An 18,320-nucleotide genomic window follows, 5' to 3' on the forward strand; every position below is an offset into this window, starting at 1 on the left:
CACAACCCTAAGGAACTGTTGCAATTCTAACCCTTTTAGAGATGATTCAGGGAGAGAGAGGGCGTGCGGCTTGGAGAGAAAGTTAGAGAGGATGAGCAGCACTTTTGGAGATGTGGACCCTGATCAGATGGACTTTCAGTGAAAATACTGAAGACTTTTAATGCACAAGGGATCCAAAGCTCCCTCTAGTCCTCCTGCCTTCTGGAAATTATTAAATGTTTAAAAGATCATACTAGTAAGAATTTGCTAATATAACTCTCATAAAAAAGTATATGTATACCAAGTCACCAGTTTTGGGGTATATTTCTCCTAAAAGAATGTCCTGTCTTTGCTCTCTTGGCCACGTATCTCCATCCATCTAACTAAAATCTAAAGAAAGCAAATTGCTACTGTAATCATTTTCCTAAAGCAGCTCTCATTCACTTTGCCTTTTTTCTCTTTTGGAATAAAAGTCTGCCATAAATGTTTAATTAAATGGAAGTCTTTTCGTTGTTAATGACTAGCTACATGAAAGGCTCTTCATTTTTTATTTTTTTAAAAGGAGGGGTGTGTTTAAAACAGTCCCTATTAATTTCAGGATATTGATTCTCTGGCTGGAGAAGAGCATATAGTATTCAGCATAGAGCCGCTCTGCAGACTGTGTTCAAGGCAGCGGCTTGGATTGAGAAAGGGCACCAAATGCAGTATGCGTCAAATAGACCATTGCTCAATGAAGTCACTTAGCTATTCAAAACATGTTCAGCCATCACTCAACCATTTGCACCAAGAATGTTGGGAGGTGGGCATGGAATGGGCATCCTTTCCCAGACACAAACACTTCTCAAAGAGTGGCTTTTACTCAGTTTGGGTTAGACCCTGGGGCCACCTCAGTTTCTCCCTTTCCTGTCTGTTTCCCTCTTTTCTCTCACATCTCCTGGCTTCAACTCCCTGCATCACCATCCCATGTTGAGCTTAACAAACAATCCTGCAGTCCCTGCTTTCTGATGCTGCCTCCAAAGGCCTCCGGTATTAGTTCATATCACAAGCAAAGCACATAAGCCTTCTCTCCACATGGAAACACGTATATCTCTCTGTGCACATCTTTCTATGGGTGGCCGTAGCCTGTACACACAGACACATGTAGCCATTCAAATACAGTCTCTCCTATTAAAATCTATTGCTAAATGCAGGTTGTATGACCTGCAGGAGTTTTTTTTTTTTTTCAGTGTTTATTAGTGTGTCTCAGAAGCACATGCCTTCATCCAAATCCTGATCTCCCAGCCTTCACCCTTTGCCCACAGCACATGCACCGGCACGCATGTCCCAATGACCCTGCAAGATCCAGGCAAACAGCTGACGTCCCCACCCCCCCAACCTCCCCATGCCCTCACCTCCCTCCCAGCCTCCCAGCACAATGTCTGATTCTCGAGCTGGCTGCAATGCTGACTCTACTCGCTTCTGGATAACAGACATGTCACTCTGCGTGAAAGCAAACTGGTTCTCAGCCTAACCCGCAAGTGAATTGCTGTTTATTAGAACTTGGGCTTGTTTCCTGTGAGAGACGTATGTATTTTTAGACTTTGTAAACGTTAACACACACTCAAACACACACAGTCAGTCGCCTCCAACGATACGCGAGGCTCATAGACATTACGAAATGCTTTTGAACTCAGCTCGAAATCTTGGAATAATTAGGATTTACCAAATAAGGATTCTTAGAAACAACAGAATTTTTTTTTTTTTAAATAAAGGAGATTTGCAGATGATGATGTGTCTGGGACTTTTGGGGAGTAAGGAGAGGAGAGGGGAAAGGAAGAGCATTTTTGAAATCTTCGTTTAAAAAGAGAAACAGTGTTGAGAGAGACAACCCCCCCCCACCCCCATAGATGACCAGTCTACATCAAATGGCAAATCCTAATGATTCCGAAGCCGGCAGAGCACACTTGACTTTTAAAGACGGTCTCTTGTTTTCATCATATCACAGATTATTCCAGGGAAGAGGTTTAGGGGAAGGGAGGTGATGGAGGTTTGAGAGTTGAGTATGGTTTTTGCTTATTGATTTCTTTTCCTCCGAAACTAACCCAAGCAACCTTGATCTGTGGTGGAAGAGTGAAGTAAGAAAATGGTGGAATGTAAAGGGGACTTATCTGGAGGAGGGTGGGGAGGGGGAGTGAGAAGGGGAGGGGTGGGGTGAAGAGGGGGAGGAGATGGGAAATCAAATACCTTCTAGGCAGCAGGTTCTCCATAATCCAGAATGGGTCATAACTTCCTCGTTCTTTTTGCTGGTTTCATTCTCACTGACACTTTTGGTCTTGCAAACCCCTCTGGAGTAGAGCCAATAGTCGGTTCCCACAGCTATGGTCATCAGACTGAAGGCAGCGAAAGCACCAACGGTGGTTAAAAGCATTTGAACACCTCGGTCAAACAGCCCCATAATTCTTCATTATATAAACACCCAACCGACTTCTGGTTCTCGGGAGAGTGTGTGTGAGGGTGCAAGTACTAAAGCAAAAAATAGCAATAATAATAAAAATAATTCCACTACTAATATAATGGATATATGTGTGAATAGAGAGTGTGGAGAGGTATAAAAAAAGGGAGGTCGGGAAGCTCACAAAAAAAGTGTAAATTATAAAGACCACACGGGAAGAGAGGCTTGCCTTTTGAGATCAGAAACTGTTCCAGTTGCAGTGTTTTTTTTTTTTTTCGTAAAAAAGGAAAAAAAAAAGAAAAAGAAAAACAAAGAAAGAAAAAATAAATTAAAGACACCCCCCACCCTCCCCCCAAGTGAGATGCCTTAATCTCTTTTCCTAAAATTCTGGTCTCCAGTTTCCATATGTGATAGCTAATTTGGAGATGGCTTCCACAGTGAACCAGGGAATAGCCGCATTCTCAGCACAGTCTCTCATGGTCGGGACCTAGACAGTTAGAGATTGTAAAAGCCGAGATGCAACCTTCCGTCTTCGTTCTCGGCTCTGCGGCCTGCGCCATGAAAATCCTTTGCTTCGCCAGTTCTCTTGCTTGGGGGGTGTCGAGCGCTTTCGTTTCAGACCAGACTTCCCAGTATTCTGTAAGCCCTCGCTCTCAGCTGAACAGGTGCGGGGGTCTCGCTTTCCATGGTTCTGCCCCAGCGGCGGCGGCGGCGGCGGCGGCGGCGGCAGCAGCAGCAGGGCGGGCAGGCGCAGCGGCGGCGGCAGGACGAGCAGCCGCGGCGGTTATTGTCGTTGGTGGCGGGGGTAGTGTTGGCGAAGTGGGGGAGGGAAGGGGTTTCTCCCGGAGAATCGAGGCGGGTTTCCCTCCCCCTATCTGCAAAGCTCCTGGAAACAAGGGAGCCGGCGTCTTGCTGCAGGATGGGCCGCCCGCCTGCCCCCCTCCTCCCTGCCGGCCCGGCCCCCGGCGGAGGCGCTCCCACCTACTGCATTACCGGGTGGTGCTGAACTGGACAGCTCCCTGCGCCGCCCGCTCCGCGCGCGCCGGGGCTCGCAGGGCGGCCCGCCAGAGTCCTTCCTCCCCTCCGGGCAGCGAGGCCAGGGCAGAGCGGGGGATGCTTTCCTCTTTTACCCCTCTCCCCAATCCTAAAATGAGCGCTCTCCTGGGCTCCCGGAGCTTAGAGGAAGGCGTAGCTTGCGATAGCGCTCTCTCTCTCTCTCTCTCTCTCTCAACCTCTCCCCCCTTCCCTCCCCCCTGGGTGTTTCTTCCAGCTCAGCCTCCTTCTCATTCCATCTCTACGTGCCCAGAGCTTCAAACACAACCCTCCCATCACAATCAGAGGGGCACAAAAACTTCAGCCGTTTCTCTGCCTGGAAGCGGTGGAAGCCTGGATGGGTAATTACAAACACGGTCTCTCCGTGTTTTTTAAATCATCGCTTTCACTTTGCTGTTGGGGGATTTGTTTTATTTCATCGGCAGGCTAGCTGCGTCTCCTTTTGGCTGTTCCTTTCTCATCTCTTTGTCTCTCTCTGGGTAATAGGGGGTGTGCTGTGCACTCCGTGTGTGTCTCTCTGTAGTTTACCCTGAAATTCCGAATCTTGGTCCTACAAGCAGACATTTTGGAAAAATTATTCATGGAAAAGGTGCGGAGGGTGACTGGGGCTTCAACAGCGATTTTTCATCTCAAGGATACATATGTTTGCGGGGAGAGCGGGTGAAATGTGAATCCTTCTTAAGTTTCCTCTGTCATTCATAAACTGGATTGGAAGAGATAAAAATCTCCCTGCTGTGAACACCGAGCCACATCATAACACACGTCTCTTCCACAGCAGAATCGTTATCCGGGGGTAATTACAGCGTCACCTCTTGTTTCTATGCGTATGACTTTTTCTTAACGTGAACCCTGTCAAAAGAAGCACATTAAATTTCTCCTGCGACTGGCTATGTTTTTCTCCGATCGGCTTCGTAGTTAAGTGAGCGAGAGCACATGAAGCATGATGGGGGGGGGGTGTACCGTTTCTAATTTTGAGGGGAGGAGCCTGAAGAGAGCTGCGAGTCCGATGGGTCAGCTGGGGGTTAGAGATGTTGCAGTGTCAGAACTCAGTCATTCCGTGCTTTCTTCTCTCTGCCTCTATTTTTGTCTTAAGATGGTTTACTGAAGAATTTCTCGGTGATCTGGCGATTTTCAAAGAGTATTCAATGACTGAATTAAAATGAGACTTTGTTTGGTTTTGCCTGACTTCTTTCTCTTAGCTCAGAGTCAGTCTGTGGGCATGCCCAGTGCATTCTTTTTAGTGTAGAAAAACTACCTGTTTCTCTGCCCTTTGTAAAACTTCCTTCTCTCACTCTGTTCCCTTCTCAGAAGGAAGAAACTCCTATATGGGCTGAGTACAGTGCTCCTGGCACCTGGAGAGGGTCCAGGTGTCTGCGGAGCAGAAAAAAAAGATTTCGGCATCCTCTGGTAAGGTACCTTTAGGGTATAGGAGGAGCTATAATATGCAGACTGAGAGATTCTCCAGGTTGGATTCTTGTCCTGTAAGGATGGGAATGGAAATGGGGATGAGGGAGGGACAGACCTGTGGATCCTACTTATCAGAGAACCTAGCAAGTTCGGCTAGTGGTTCAGGTGGGTGGTTTTCTGGGCTCCTGTCCTTGAGGAAAAAAGCGAGGGGCAGGCAGGAAGCCCTCTTAGATGGGCCAGGCCTTTAGCTGGCCCTGAGGAGCTTGCCCTCGCCCCACCCTTGTCCCCTTGGTTGCCTTTGGCCTATCCTAGAAGTGCCTTAAGACTGGAGATCGAGGCCTCTTATCCTCTCCTCACCCCTTTCATACCAACCCCTGAATCTTTTGCCCAAACAAAAGCAGCAACAGAGGCTCAGAAGCTTCTGTTCATCTACAGAAGCCGCTAACGTCTTAGCCACTAGCAGTGGCCGCAGCTTTAGCAGCATTTCATTCATCTTCTGGCCGTATAACCATTGAGAAAAGGAAAGGAAGTTGGAGAGGTAGGTAAAAGCTTCCAGGCTGCCAATATGGAGAGGAAGAGACTTCTGGAGGCAGAGCGCTCCTGAGGGCACAGCTTGGCTCTTAGTAACTGTGTGACTACACACAAATTCATCCCCTACAGCCTCAGTTTCACAATGTGTATAATGGGCACATTAGCACCTGCCTCTTTTTCTTCTGAAGTTATTCCCAACCACTCCTTGCTTTTTACCGCTGCCACCCTGCTCAGCTCCTGCCATCCCATTTCTAGCACTCGAGTGTGTATGGGTCATCTCCCTCACTGACTTTTGAGCCCTTTGAAGTCAATAGCTGTGTCTTATTCACAATTATATCATTGGGACTTACTGCAGGGCTTGATACATAGTAGGTGCTTGATAAAAAATGACTGAGTGATTATAGCAAAGATTAAATGGTATAAAGCAGGTGAAGTGCCTGGCACACAGTAGGCACTCAATAAATATGGGTTTCCTCTTACTTCTCCTCCCCACATTTATGTCCAGATTGGTCTCCAACTTCTTCCATCTAACTCAAGTACCACTCCCCTTCCCCCTTCCCAACCCAGCTCTGCTCCTTAGGTTTCTTCTGCAGACCAAGCAGGGCCACCTGGGAAGAGCCGGCTTGCTGCAAGCCCCATCGGATGGTCTGGATCCACCAGGCACACATACTTAGCAGCTGCTGAATGGATGCTGTTAGGGGAGCAGCATTGTGTGCCCGCGGTTGGTTACTTGGTAAGGGCTTAGAGGAAATTAGCTAAAATGCCACAGGCCTATTTTGAGCTCCTTTCTTTGAGGCAGTGGAAATAACATGGGATTTGGGAGCAGCAAACCTGGCCTCGAAGCACAGAGCTGACATTTCCTCATTGTTTGACCTTGAACTCCTCTGGAGGTCTCTCTTCATCTACCAAGGAGGACCACAGGTAGGAGCCTTACGATGTGGTTGTCAGTATTACATGTTAGTAGCAGTGACAGCAGCTAATGTTGTCGTTGCTGATCTAAGCTGAATCCCATCATTATTCCCATTTTACAGATGAAGAAACTGAGTCACATAATGGTTTTGAAGTGTCTGGCCTAAGGTTGCCCAGTTAGTGAGCGGCAGAGCTGGGAGTCTGATCCAGCTGCTCAGCTTAAGAGCCTTCATCCTGACCACCACCGCGCCTTGACCCCAGTCACGAGCTTTCTGAATAAGGGTACTACACCAAGGCTATTTACGTCTCATCCACAGATTCGGCAAGCATTCAGCGAGTGACTTCTAGGTGTCAGGCATTTTCACACTGATTCTCACACTTACCTTTCCAAGAACCCTGCAAATGCATATTACTGTCTTATCCTATAGGGGAGTAAACAGAGAGGCTCAGAGAGGTCATGTACCAAGTCTCGAGGTCATACATTGAGTTAAGTGGAATGACAGAAATTTGAATATTATACAATACTTCAAGTTCTACTTCGAGCTCCAAGTCCCATAGTTTATTCATGTGTTCATTTATTCGTTCAACAGACTGAGCACCTACTATGTGTCAGGTACGATGCAAATTCCTGGGGATTTTGAGCAGGACAGACATGGTCCCTGAAGACGAGCAGCAGGAGTAGTAAGGAGTCCCCTTCCCAGCGAGGTGAGGAGAATGTTAGGTGAGGGATGCTGTGGAACCACAGAGCAAGGAGACTAAACCCAAACCCAGGGGTGAGGACAGGACATTTACACTGAGCTGCAGGAATGAGAGTCAGCGAGGCCAAGATGGGCCGAGTGAGTGGAGAGGAGCTGAGACGGGGAAGAGCATGGATGCTGAGGGAATAGCATATGCAAAGGTTCGGAACCGGGCACCCGTGGGAGTGATGTCTGCCGCATGCCAGGCACTGTGCCGAGGTACTCAGGGTGCAGACAAAATCAAAATACCCAAATCAGGGAGACTGAGCAAGAGACAGCCAGTCCAGGGTAGCGAGACCCAGCCCGGGGAGGTCTGGGGTGTCTGGCATTCCCCACCGTGTGCTCCCACAGCCTCGCTCCCCTTTTCACGCGGCACGTCTTCCTGTGTTTTGGAATTGCTGTTTAACGTCTGGCACATAGTAGTATATCCGCAATACACATTTGACGAGTGAATGAATAGATGGACGAATAAAATGAAGACGCGTGCTGTGCGGGAAGCGTTTATTTCTGTCTTGCAGTGTTTCGGAAGGCTTTGTGTTGGTGACAAGCTCAGCCTCAAAGGCCAGGAGAAAAGGTCAGAATTGGTCAAGGAAGAGAGGAGAACATTGCAAGCAGAGAAACAGCACATACCAATGCAAAAGGTCTCAAGCAATTTGAGGGAGCTCAAGGCGATTGGAATGACTGATGGGGACAGACAGGGAGGCTGGGGCTGAATCCAAAGAGTCTGCCGTGACCGGGATGATGGGCCATTCATTGGCATCGCTGTCCTGGTGGCCTTTGCCCAGGCAGAAGCCGTGAAGTGGGAGAAGAGCAGGTTGTAGAGTCAGGTGGGCCTGGGTTTGAACTCCAGCTCTGCTGCTTCCTGTCCGTATGACCTCAGACTGTGATTCACCCCCTCCGAACCTCAGCTTCCTCATCTGCAAATGGGGATAATAGGTGCCTAGTTTGTCGCTACCTTAAGTCCTTTGCACTGACAGTTCCTTCTGCTAGAATGCCTTCCCCCCTGAACGTTGGACCCCTAGCTCCTCATTCAGGTCTTAGCCGAAATATCACCTCCAGCGAGGCGTTGCTGGTCATACGATTTAAAATGTCACTTTGTAGGACGTTGGATTGTTTTGTTTTCATCATAGTGCTTGTTGCAACTTGACTCTGTCTTGTTTATTATCTGAAATCTCTCCCGACCCACCGGCCTCCCCAGGATGTCAGACCCCCCACATGGCCGTGTCTGCAAAGCCTAGGAAGTGCCTGGAATTTTACAAGTGCTCAGTGCATGTTTTTTGAGTGAATGAATAAGGTCGTGGCTGAGGGGATTAAGCAAGGGGAACCAGATATGAGCATTTGGAAAATAGTAGGAGCCCGGTGGCTAGAAGCCCCTGACGCTCGGCAGGTGCAGGGTTTGGGTGGGGGAGGGGAAGGTGGCCTCGAGATGTTGCAGGAGGACTGGCAGCCGGCAGGGGGTGAGGCAGCCCCAGTATCTGCCTGGTTTCCCACACGGCTTCTTCCGGGCCTGCTCTGCGCGCTCAACCCCACACCCCGGCCACCGTGAGTGACCAGAAGCTCTGAGCCCGCATGGCTATTCAGCCCCATGCTGGAATGTCCTTTAGGTCCTGAGGCTGGGAGGGAAGGAAATGCTGGGAGACACAGTGGGTTTTACTCCTTGCCACGAGCAGCTGAGGAAGCCTTTGGGAGCCCCAAGCCTACTGCCAGAAGGGGCTGGGAGAGCGGGGCAGCGCCAGCCCAGATCCTAAAAGGGGTGTGTGCTTAGGTCCGATCTCAGTGAGAACCAGACGCTGAACATCCACGTGGCAAGGTGCCCCTGAAAGTGTCCTTTCCCACCTGGGACTTCCGCCCCCAGGCCGAGTTCTGAATCACTAGAAATGCTTCCCCGTCTCCTCCCCCACCGGGTTGGTGTGGGATCTCACCAGGAACTGAGCTATGGCAAAACAATTATGATAGAAAATGAATAATAAAGTTGCAGAGCAAAATAAATAAATAGATAAAGAGGACACACAAAGGTGCAGAGGAGGAGTAAGAAACAGCATGTTTGAAGGGCAGAAGGTCAGAAAGAACTGGGTGATCTCCGGCGGCTTTTGCAGGAGAAGGAAACCCACAGATGGAGAAAGTGAGACGAAGGCAGCGTGTCTGAGTGAGCGAGTTTGGGCGAGGACAGAGCGCGGGTCCCGAATGTCCTTCACGGCCAGGCTCGGCCACCTCGCAGCCCCTCCTCTTGCACTCTCTCCCTCCCTGCCTCCCTCTCCTCCAGCCGAAACAGACTCCAGTTCGCAGATCCCAGGGCCCCACGCCTGCCTCAGGGCCTTTGCATCTCAGTTCCTCCGTCTGGGATGCTTATCTTCCAGCAGCTGGATCAGTTACTCGTTCCCATAGCTAACCGCTCAGAGAGGCCCCGCTGGCCCAGTATGGTAGCCCACTCATCCCTCCTCCGCCGCTCATTCTTTGCCTGCTTCATTTTTCCCTTTAACTTTTACCAACACCCCTGACCTCACATATGTGTTTATTTTCTGATTGGTCGTGTAAGGGTTGGGGCGCAGTTGTGTTACTATTATATTCCCCGCCTGGCACATAGTAGGTACCAATGAAGTATGCACGGATTGCACGGTAAAAGCCCTGGGTCAGCAGGGAGGGAAGCAGAAGCCGCAGTGGACGTGAGGAAGAAGGAAATGTGAGCGGCCTGGCTGGAACATCTCGCGAGGGACAGGGGGGCTTCCGAGGCTCCTGGGGTGGGGGGTAGAACCTGGAGAGGTGACAAGTAGGAAGGAAAAGGGAGGACACTCCTCTCCATGTGAATTTAAAGTCGATCAAGAAGCGGGGGTTGCTGAAGTCTGGACCACATGCAGGGTGGGTCCTCCAGCGATCAGGTCCCTATTTTGATGTCTCCAAGCCATGTGGCCTCAGGCGGGTGACCAAATATCCCTACGTGTCAGCCGGCCTGTCTGGAAGATGGGGCAGCATCGCTTGCCTCAAGGTGCCGTTCCGACAATTAAATGCAATAAAAGAAGTACTTGCAGTGCCTCTTCCACAGTAAGCCCTAAATAAATATTAGCTACATGTCGAGTTCCTATTGGGCGTTATGTGCTTTGAATAAAATATGGAAATGAAAAAAGCGTGGTTCCTCTTCAGAAGCGATCAGTTGAGTGGAGAGAGACCTGCGAGCGGTCCTTGATATAGTGGATAGAGGACAGCGGGAGGCGCAGGGGGCGCCGGGAAGAGAGCAGGTAACACCACCTGGGTGTTCAGCAAGGGCTTCTGGGAGTTAGTGACAGCCGAGCTGGGTTTTGAAAGATGAGTGGAAGACAAGGAGCAAAGGGTTTTCTAGGCAGAGAGGGGACAGTAGGTCCAGAGATGGGGGATGTGAAACAGTCACTCAACTAAAGTTTGTTGAGCGCCTACTATGTGCTCAAGGCACGTTAGTGAACAAGACTGGGATCACACATGCCCTGGAGGCAGACACTGAGTACGTGATCACACAGTCGACTATTCGATTGCAGTCATGGTGCATTTGTGGAAGCTTCAGGTGATTCTGTTTTGCTGACCTGCCAGGGGGCGACTGGCAGAGACGAGGCTGGAAGGGAAGTGGGCCAGATCAGGGCGGACCTTGAATCGAGCACAGCGCCTACTGTGTGCCAAGCTCTGTTCGATGTCTACAAAGATGAACAAAACCAAGTCTGTCATTGGCAGAAACCAAGGACTGAGTGTGGAGTGATGGGGGGAGGTCCGCACTGTGGCAGCGGCGCGGTGTGCAAAGTGGCAGGCGGGGAAGGGCTCAGGGAGGAGGGGCCCTCTGCCTTTGCCTCCCACCGTCTTGCCTTTCAGGAGCGGGGCTTCCCCTTGGTAAGCGTTCATTGCCAGTGGTTTGCTGTGCTCTGCACGTGTGCCCCCAGCTTTACAAATGGCCGACCTGGCTCCTTAACAGAAATGGTCAAGTCGGCGAAGGGCGTTTCCTGGTGGGCAGGGAGAGTAGCCGCGTTCTGAGCGCCTACGAGATGCGGCCCGGCACCGCGCCCTGCTCGGGCCAGGCTTGATTAGGGACAGACTTTCCCAAAACCCAGATGGGTTTTGCAGGGTGTCAAGTTCCTCTTTCCCTAGAATATCTTCCTCTTCAAAAGCGGACCGGAAGCCCCGTCAGTGTCAGTGGGGACTCCCGTAAGTCGTGGGCAGTCTGTTTTCTGAGCCAAGTAACTCATGTGCAATAACATATCGACCCCGTCCGAGGCCTGCTTGGAATTCAGAGCCCACAGCCTCCCGGAGGGACACACGGGCTTCCGCAGGCTGGCGGTGGAGCCCGGACCCCAACCAGGCCCGGCTCGGAGCCCTAGCTGGGCCCCCACACCAACCTCCTTCCCATGAGTCTCACCTCCTCGTGCTGCAAGTGACGTTTCGTCATCTTTCCTGATAAGCCCTGAATTCTGAGAGGCTGGATCCTTGTCCCTCATGCTCGTCATCATCACGGCCTTTGCACCGTGCGCAGAGTTTGGCACAGAACGAGCCCTCGATATGTGTCTGCTGATACACGGGGCTGGGGGCAGGTGGAAGGAGAGAGAAGAGGAGGAAAAGTGGTCATAGCAGCGCATTCTTTTTAAAGACGGGCGGGGGGGGGGGGATTCTGTTGACTCTCCAGTTCCCGTGACTTTTGCTGAGCGCGGCCTGTGTGCAAGGTCCACATCGCATCGTGTGAACTCATTTAGTTCTCCTGGCAAGCCTGGCTCTCATTTTACAGATGGGGAATCTGAGGCGCAGATAGGTTAAGCCATTTGTCCAAAGTCGCACAGTCAATACATGATAGAGTCAGGATTCCAGCCCCGAGGCTCTCAAGTTTGTGGAGCCTCCAATTTGTGGATTGCCTGCTGTGCGCTGGGCACTTCCTCCTTTCATGCTGCAAAGACTTTGGGGAAACTGGGCTTCAGGGGTGGGGGGCAAGGTGAACGTGCCAAGGCAATTAGCTAGCAAGCATCAGACTCAAGGTTTTCACACAGCTCTGCCTGTCTGCAAAGTCCCACCAGTACATAATCAGGACCCCAGAGTGGAGAGAGGCTCGGCTGGTCACCTGCCTCCTCCCTTCTTGAGCCCTCTCTTCTTTCTGGGCTCCATGGGGCCGTGGGGCTCAGGTGCCCTCCCCCACCTGTCCCCACACTACTAAGAGGATTATTTTAGCTGTGCAGGCCAGACCGAACCCGGGAATGGAAAGAACTTGGAGTCTGGAGTCAGAAGACTGGGTTAGAGTCCTAAGGACCTTGGAGAAGGTGTTTTCCCCTCTGAGCCCCCAATTTCTTCACCTGGAAAAATGGGAAAGATAATCACGACTCCCTCAGATTATTTTTTACCAAGCACTTAGGACCGTGTGGTCCAGACCGAGTGCTCGGGAACGATGTGAGACGGTAGCATCTTCCTGCTTTGAACCTTTAGTGAGGGCTACGCCTGTTTGTGAGACCTCATCCGTCTGCCCGGCCCCGCCCCTCATCCCCACCCCCCCGCCCCCGCCACAGGTGAGTGAGTTCTGGCCACACTCCCCTTCTTTCTCTTTAGTGCCGTCCCTTCTCCCACACCTCCCTTTGTGTCTCTGCGTAGACCGACTTGGAGATAATCTGCAAAAGGACATAACCAAAATAATGCTACACATGTCAGCCCTTTTTCGGTCTTTTTTTCCTCTTTGGTCTGTCTCCTTCCTCCCTATGCATATCCCCTTCCCACTCCCATCATCCCCACCTTAACAAATCTGTGTATTTCTGCGTGTCTGTGTGATTGCAAACGAAATAGCCGTGCAGCTAATATTCACACGTGCACACTCCCCTGCACCTACCCATGTGCGCATTCACGTGTGGGGCATTGGGCTATTGTTTCACAAATTTGGATCATAGGAGGCACCCTTTCTGCATCTCGCTTTGTCATTCAAACAGCAACACTCATGGGACACTCTCCGACTCAGCCGCAATAGCTCTGATTCATTCTTTTAATGGCAGTATAATATTTCATAGTGAGAAGTACTGTCCATTCTTCATTTGGTCGTCTATTGACAGGTATTCACTTTATTTCCTGTCCCTCCTCCCTCACGCTATAAACATTCTTGTATATAAATCCTTCTAACTGAGCATTTATTTTGATGGACTAGATCCCCAGGAGTGGGATTGTTCAATTGAAGGGTATATGTATTTTTTTTTATGTCAGTCGATGTTGCCAGATTGCTTTCCAAAAATGCTGTAATACATCACATTTTCTCCAACAATTCATGAGCCTCCTATTTCTCCACATCCACTCCAGCAGTAGGTGTTAGTAGTATTTTTGTTTTTATTATTTACCAGTCCGATGGGAGTGAAATGAAATCTCATAGTGACTTTTATTTCAAGTTCCTGTACAACCAGTGAGCTTGTGCATCTTTCCGTTTGTTCGTTGGCCGTTTAGGTTTGTGCCGTGTCTTGCCAGGTCGTCTTCTTTTCCTGACTCCAAACCTCCTCATTCACTTCTTATAAGTTTGTAAGAGCTCTTTGTATACTATACAGATTCACTTTTTATTTGACATCTCCATTATAAATACTTTTGTATTCACATTTCTTGTTTTAATATTGACTTGGTAAATGCTACTGTTGCCACAAAAGTAATTTTGTGGAGTAAAATGTCTCTCACTTTAAATATGACTTGCTTTTCTTCTTCTTTTTTTTTTTTAATGCCCAGAGACCGCCATTGTCATTTTTTGCAAGATATTTATTATTTTAATTTTTTGGCTGTTAACTCTAATTCATCTGGAGTTTATTTATGTATGTGATGTACAATGAGCTTTCGACTTTCTTAGGAACGAAAGCTAGTTGTGCGAGTTTCATTAATTACACAATTCCTCTTTTTCCAACAGAATACCGTCGCTGCCACGTGTTGGATTCTCGTGAAGGCGCCGATCCAGTTATGATCTCTTTGTTCTGTTCCGCTTCCTAACCAGCCCTGTTTGGACTGGATTCTAGAGGCCTTACTGCATTCCGATCTCTAATTTAAAGCCAAGTTCTTCCCCAATAGTCCTCTCCTTCGTAGGACGTGGTTATTGCTCTGTCTTCATTCTGCTACACAAAACTTGGGGATTGTTTTGTTCAGTGGTGTCTGAGTCACCGCCGGCCCCCAGCGACTTCCATGGGGCCAGGTCCTCAGTACGGGAGCTGGACGTGGTTGTTGGATGTCGCCGCCGCTTTTCTCCTTCCCCGGTTGGTCTTAGCCCTCCACCTCCAGGACTGAAAAAAGTATCAAGTGCTCATATTCCAGCCAAAATTTGTTCCCATGAAAATGCGTACAGAGTAGACTTATCATCCAACCGAGTAGAGAAGGCTTCAGAGGTGTGGAGACCCTCAGAGGGTTGTCATATTTGAGGTGCTTGGAGGCGTTCGCTGATTTAACACCTATTTGTTGAACACCTACTGTATGCTAGACCTTCTTCTAGGTCTAGGGAATATAGTGGTGGCCAAGGACAAGACAGAAGCTTGATTTTTAAGGTGTGACGATGGTATCGTGTTCATTATTTTTTCGGTGTGATAATGATATTATGGTTATGTTTAAAATAAAAGGTCCCTGTCTTTTAGAAATACATACTGAAATGTTTACAGATAAAAATATGTGACGTCTAGGATTCGTTTTTAAATAAACTAGGTTTGAGAGAAATAGACGGAAGTACAGACAAAACAAGATTGGCCGTGAATTGATAATGATGGAAACTCAGCGATGGTTTAATATACTCTTCTCTCTACTTTTGTCTATATTTGAATTCTTCCACGATAAAAGTGTTTTTAAAACGCACGCAGATCTTATTATGTTTCAGGCATTAGTCTAATTGCCTTACATCCATTAATTCACCAGATCCTCAAAATAGCTTTGTCTTAGTCGGCTCAAGCTGCTATAACACAATATTATAGACCAGGAGGCTTAAACAGCGCACATTTATTGCATACAGTTTGGGATGCTGGAGTGTCCAAGATAAAAGTGCCAGCAGATCTGGTTCCTGGTGGGGATCCTCTTCCTGGCTTGCAGAGGGCCACCTTCTCTGCTGTGTCCTCACATTAGAGAGAGAGAGAGGAGAGAGAGAGAGAGAGACAGACAGACAGACAGAGAGACAGACAGAGAGAGAGATGACAGAGACAGAGAGATAGAGACAGAGAAAGAGACAGAGAGAGAGATAGAGAGACAGAGAAAGAGACAGAGAGACAGAGAGAGACAGAGAGAGTCAAAGAGATAGACAGAGAGACAGACAGAGAGAGACAGAGAGACAGAGACAGAGAGACAGAGAGATAGAGAGAGACAGAGACAGAGAAAGACAGAGAGACAGAGAGAGAGAGGTCTGAGCAGTAATTCCATAAGAGCTCCTTCCAATAGCCCCACCTCCAAAAATGATCTCGTTGAGGGTTAAGACTTCAACATATGAATTGGCGGGGGACAAAATTCAGTCCATAATAAGCCCTATGAGGTGGATATTATCATCCCAGATGAGAAAATAGAGGCCCCGTAAGATTCGGTAACTTGCCCAGGACCACGGCTAGTAAGTCGCAGAGCTGCCCGGCCCCACGGCCCTGCTCTCGATCACGGATGGTGGGCCAGAGAGAGAAGACTGATAGCGGGAGAAGGAAGGCCCGAGGGCGGGGTCCTCCTTCAGCGAGGGCGACCAGAGAAGGCCCCTCGCAGGAGCTGAGACCCAAAACGAAGATGGGGAGGCTGCTCAAGCAGAGGGGCTGGCAAGGGCAGCGGGGGGGGGGGCAGGGGGGAGGTCAGTGGGGCCGGAGCGCAGTGGCCCACGCCCGGGCGGTGAGCAAAGTGGCGGGATCCGCTCTACTGCAGACCGCGGCGAGGCGTTTACGGGTTTACAAAACAGAACCAAGATCGCTCAGTGAGATTATAATGGTTTATTGGATTTATTAGCTCAATGATCATTTAAATACATTTCCTACATTCTGCAGTGTGAAATTCATCTATACCAGAGGAATAATTTAATTCCGAAGCCAAATTAACTGCTCTTCACCTTCTTGCAAAGTCACCCGCTTTTGATTTTTTTTTTTTTTTGCATAACTTGATTCATTTTTTTTTTTTGCTTTTGCCACATTTTCTCCAGCACCTCCACTCTTTTTTGTTTTTGTTTTTTGGTGGTTATAATATTATTATCTTATTATCAGTCACTAACCAGGGATAATTCACTTTTCCCATTGATCTCTGCTGCTTATAAAATGCCAGGTCGACCAGAAGCACAGGAAGCAAGTGGTTAGCGAGTTCTGAACGTCAGTGTAGACAGAGGACTCTCCGTGTGGCAGGCTGGGGACCAGGCACCGGTGACCTCCAAGGAGGTGAATTTCTCTGTTGTTGAACAACCCCAGCGTAGCAGGAGTGTCCGCAAGGCAGATGCTCAGGGGGTGCAGGAGGTGGTCACCGCTCGCGTCAGACTCATAGTGCGTCTGCTCAGTATTTCCCACGACCCCTCCTAGTTTGTATTTGTTCCAAGTAAGTACTTGACAATGTCAGGTTCAATGGATTCTGTAGATAAAATGTGCTCGAGCACAATGTTTCCCTTGGAAAAAAATGGCTGGCAATACAAGCACATTTGGAGTGTAGCCTGCACAAAAACCACATTTATCTGGGTAAAATGGGACCGCGTTCGCAGAGGCCGGGAGGCCCTACTTCCATTTTGACTTGTGCCTGGAGAGTGTCCATCGATCGTAGACAAGTGAGGTTGGGACGCAGACTTTTGCTTGGTTCACTCTGCGGGTGGATTGCCCCTGAAGTTGCAAACTGGAAGAAAAGAGGTTGAAGACAGAACGTTAAATGGACTAAAAGAAGAGGCTATAAAATAAAGCTTATTTTGGGGGGTAAGAGGAAGCCATTAAAAAGGACAAACATCTATGAATGAAAGTTTCTGGTTTCTCCTTTCAGACTGTCCACTAGTGAGGTTTTGCTGATTCTTGATTAGGTTTTTTGGGGGGGGGGCAGCTTTGGCGGTAGAGAATCAAGAAGAAAGGGGGAGAAGGAAATGAATGAGAAGCCTTCCATTTGGGGCTTGGAGGAATTTTTCAGTGTGTTAGGAAGAAGCATGAGGGAAGACGAGAAAGGCAGATGGGAATGGAAAGGGAGATTTTGAGAAATGTTGATTTAGAGTATGTGACCCTTTGTGATGCTCGAGGAATGTAACTAGGGAATTTGAGTGATCTTGAGTTTTTTGGTTGTTGGGTTGATTCTTTGACTATTATACCTCCTTGTGGGCGTGACCATATGGGTCATGGCTTCAACAGGAAGCCAAGGGGTGGCTTGGTAAGGGAAGCCGCTCTGATAAGAGAGTGTATCAGCCAAAGATTTGGTAAAAGTTCATGTCAAACTGTATAATTTAGACATTGGAATCTGCCTTTTGGTTTTAGGTGGTAGGTAGAAAAGCCGGAAGAAGTAAATAGCCCTAGATAGAGGGTCGAGGGACCTACATATTTGTCCTTGCTTCATTAGCTGGACCGTCCTTTCATTCAGTGGATCACTGAGCGAGCAGTTCTGTGTCCCAGGCTTGCGGTAGCTGCCGGGCATTTAAAGATACGCCGTTCATCTTTCCGGGTTATTTTGAGCTGTGTGTTGAAGGGAGGAGAGGAGCTTAGAGATAGATAATTGAAGGAAAGGAATTTGAGGCAGAGGGAACAATATGTGCAAAGACCTGGAGACCTAAAATAGCAATCACTCTTTCAAAAGCAGAGAGCAGTTTAACGAACCTCAGGTCTAGGGTACGTGTGGTCGGGGAAAAAAAGTGATTCATTTCCCTATTGTTGGCATTAAGGATGTTCCCCTTTCTTTTTTTTTCATGATTATAAATAATGCTGAGGTGAATATCTTAGTGCATACAATGGTTTCTGCACTAGGGTAGATTCCTAGAAACTAAAATCACAGAGACTTTTAATAGGAGAGCGACCTCGTAACGTTCAAAGTAACCTTTGCCCCGTGACTTTGGCCAAGTAACTGGCTCTTCCGGGTCTGTTTCTCCATCTCTCAGGACATGGACTCCAGAAATAAAAATGGCCTTTCTAGCTCTCGCATTCAGACAGCTAACGGCATTCTCAAACTACGCTTTGGTCCAGGACTCGAGAGAGACCTGGATTCTTACTGACTCAGAAAATTACTCATTATTATTTTATCTAGAGCAACTCACATTCCTCCTGTATGCCTCGTTTTCACTACTGGCTCAGCAATGATACCAAAAGAGATGTAGGGGGCACAAAGTGATGCTCGTGAGGTTTTTTTTTAATAAAAGAATTCCGTGGCCCAGGTCACGG

At 48.7% G+C, this 18,320-nt stretch overlaps 1 protein-coding gene and 1 long non-coding RNA gene across 2 annotated transcripts in view; one reads left to right on the forward strand and one right to left on the reverse strand.

Annotated features, from left to right (window-relative positions):
* Nucleotides 1-3,105, reverse strand: part of CACNG2 (calcium voltage-gated channel auxiliary subunit gamma 2) — a 99,902-nt gene extending 96,797 nt beyond the window's left edge. Inside the window, exon 1 of the mRNA XM_016161710.2 lies at nt 2,203-3,105. Coding sequence (XP_016017196.1) covers nt 2,203-2,413 — 211 coding nt within the window. The 5' untranslated portion in view covers nt 2,414-3,105. The remainder of the gene's footprint in view (nt 1-2,202) is intronic.
* The window catches only part of LOC107519241, a 145,742-nt gene that overhangs the window by 122,037 nt on the left and 5,385 nt on the right, over nt 1-18,320 (forward strand). The gene's annotated exons all lie outside the window — the stretch shown is intronic.

The sequence above is a fragment of the Rousettus aegyptiacus genome, unplaced genomic scaffold, assembly GCF_014176215.1.
Source record: "Rousettus aegyptiacus isolate mRouAeg1 unplaced genomic scaffold, mRouAeg1.p scaffold_m13_p_2, whole genome shotgun sequence".
Taxonomy (NCBI): Eukaryota; Metazoa; Chordata; class Mammalia; order Chiroptera; family Pteropodidae; genus Rousettus; species Rousettus aegyptiacus.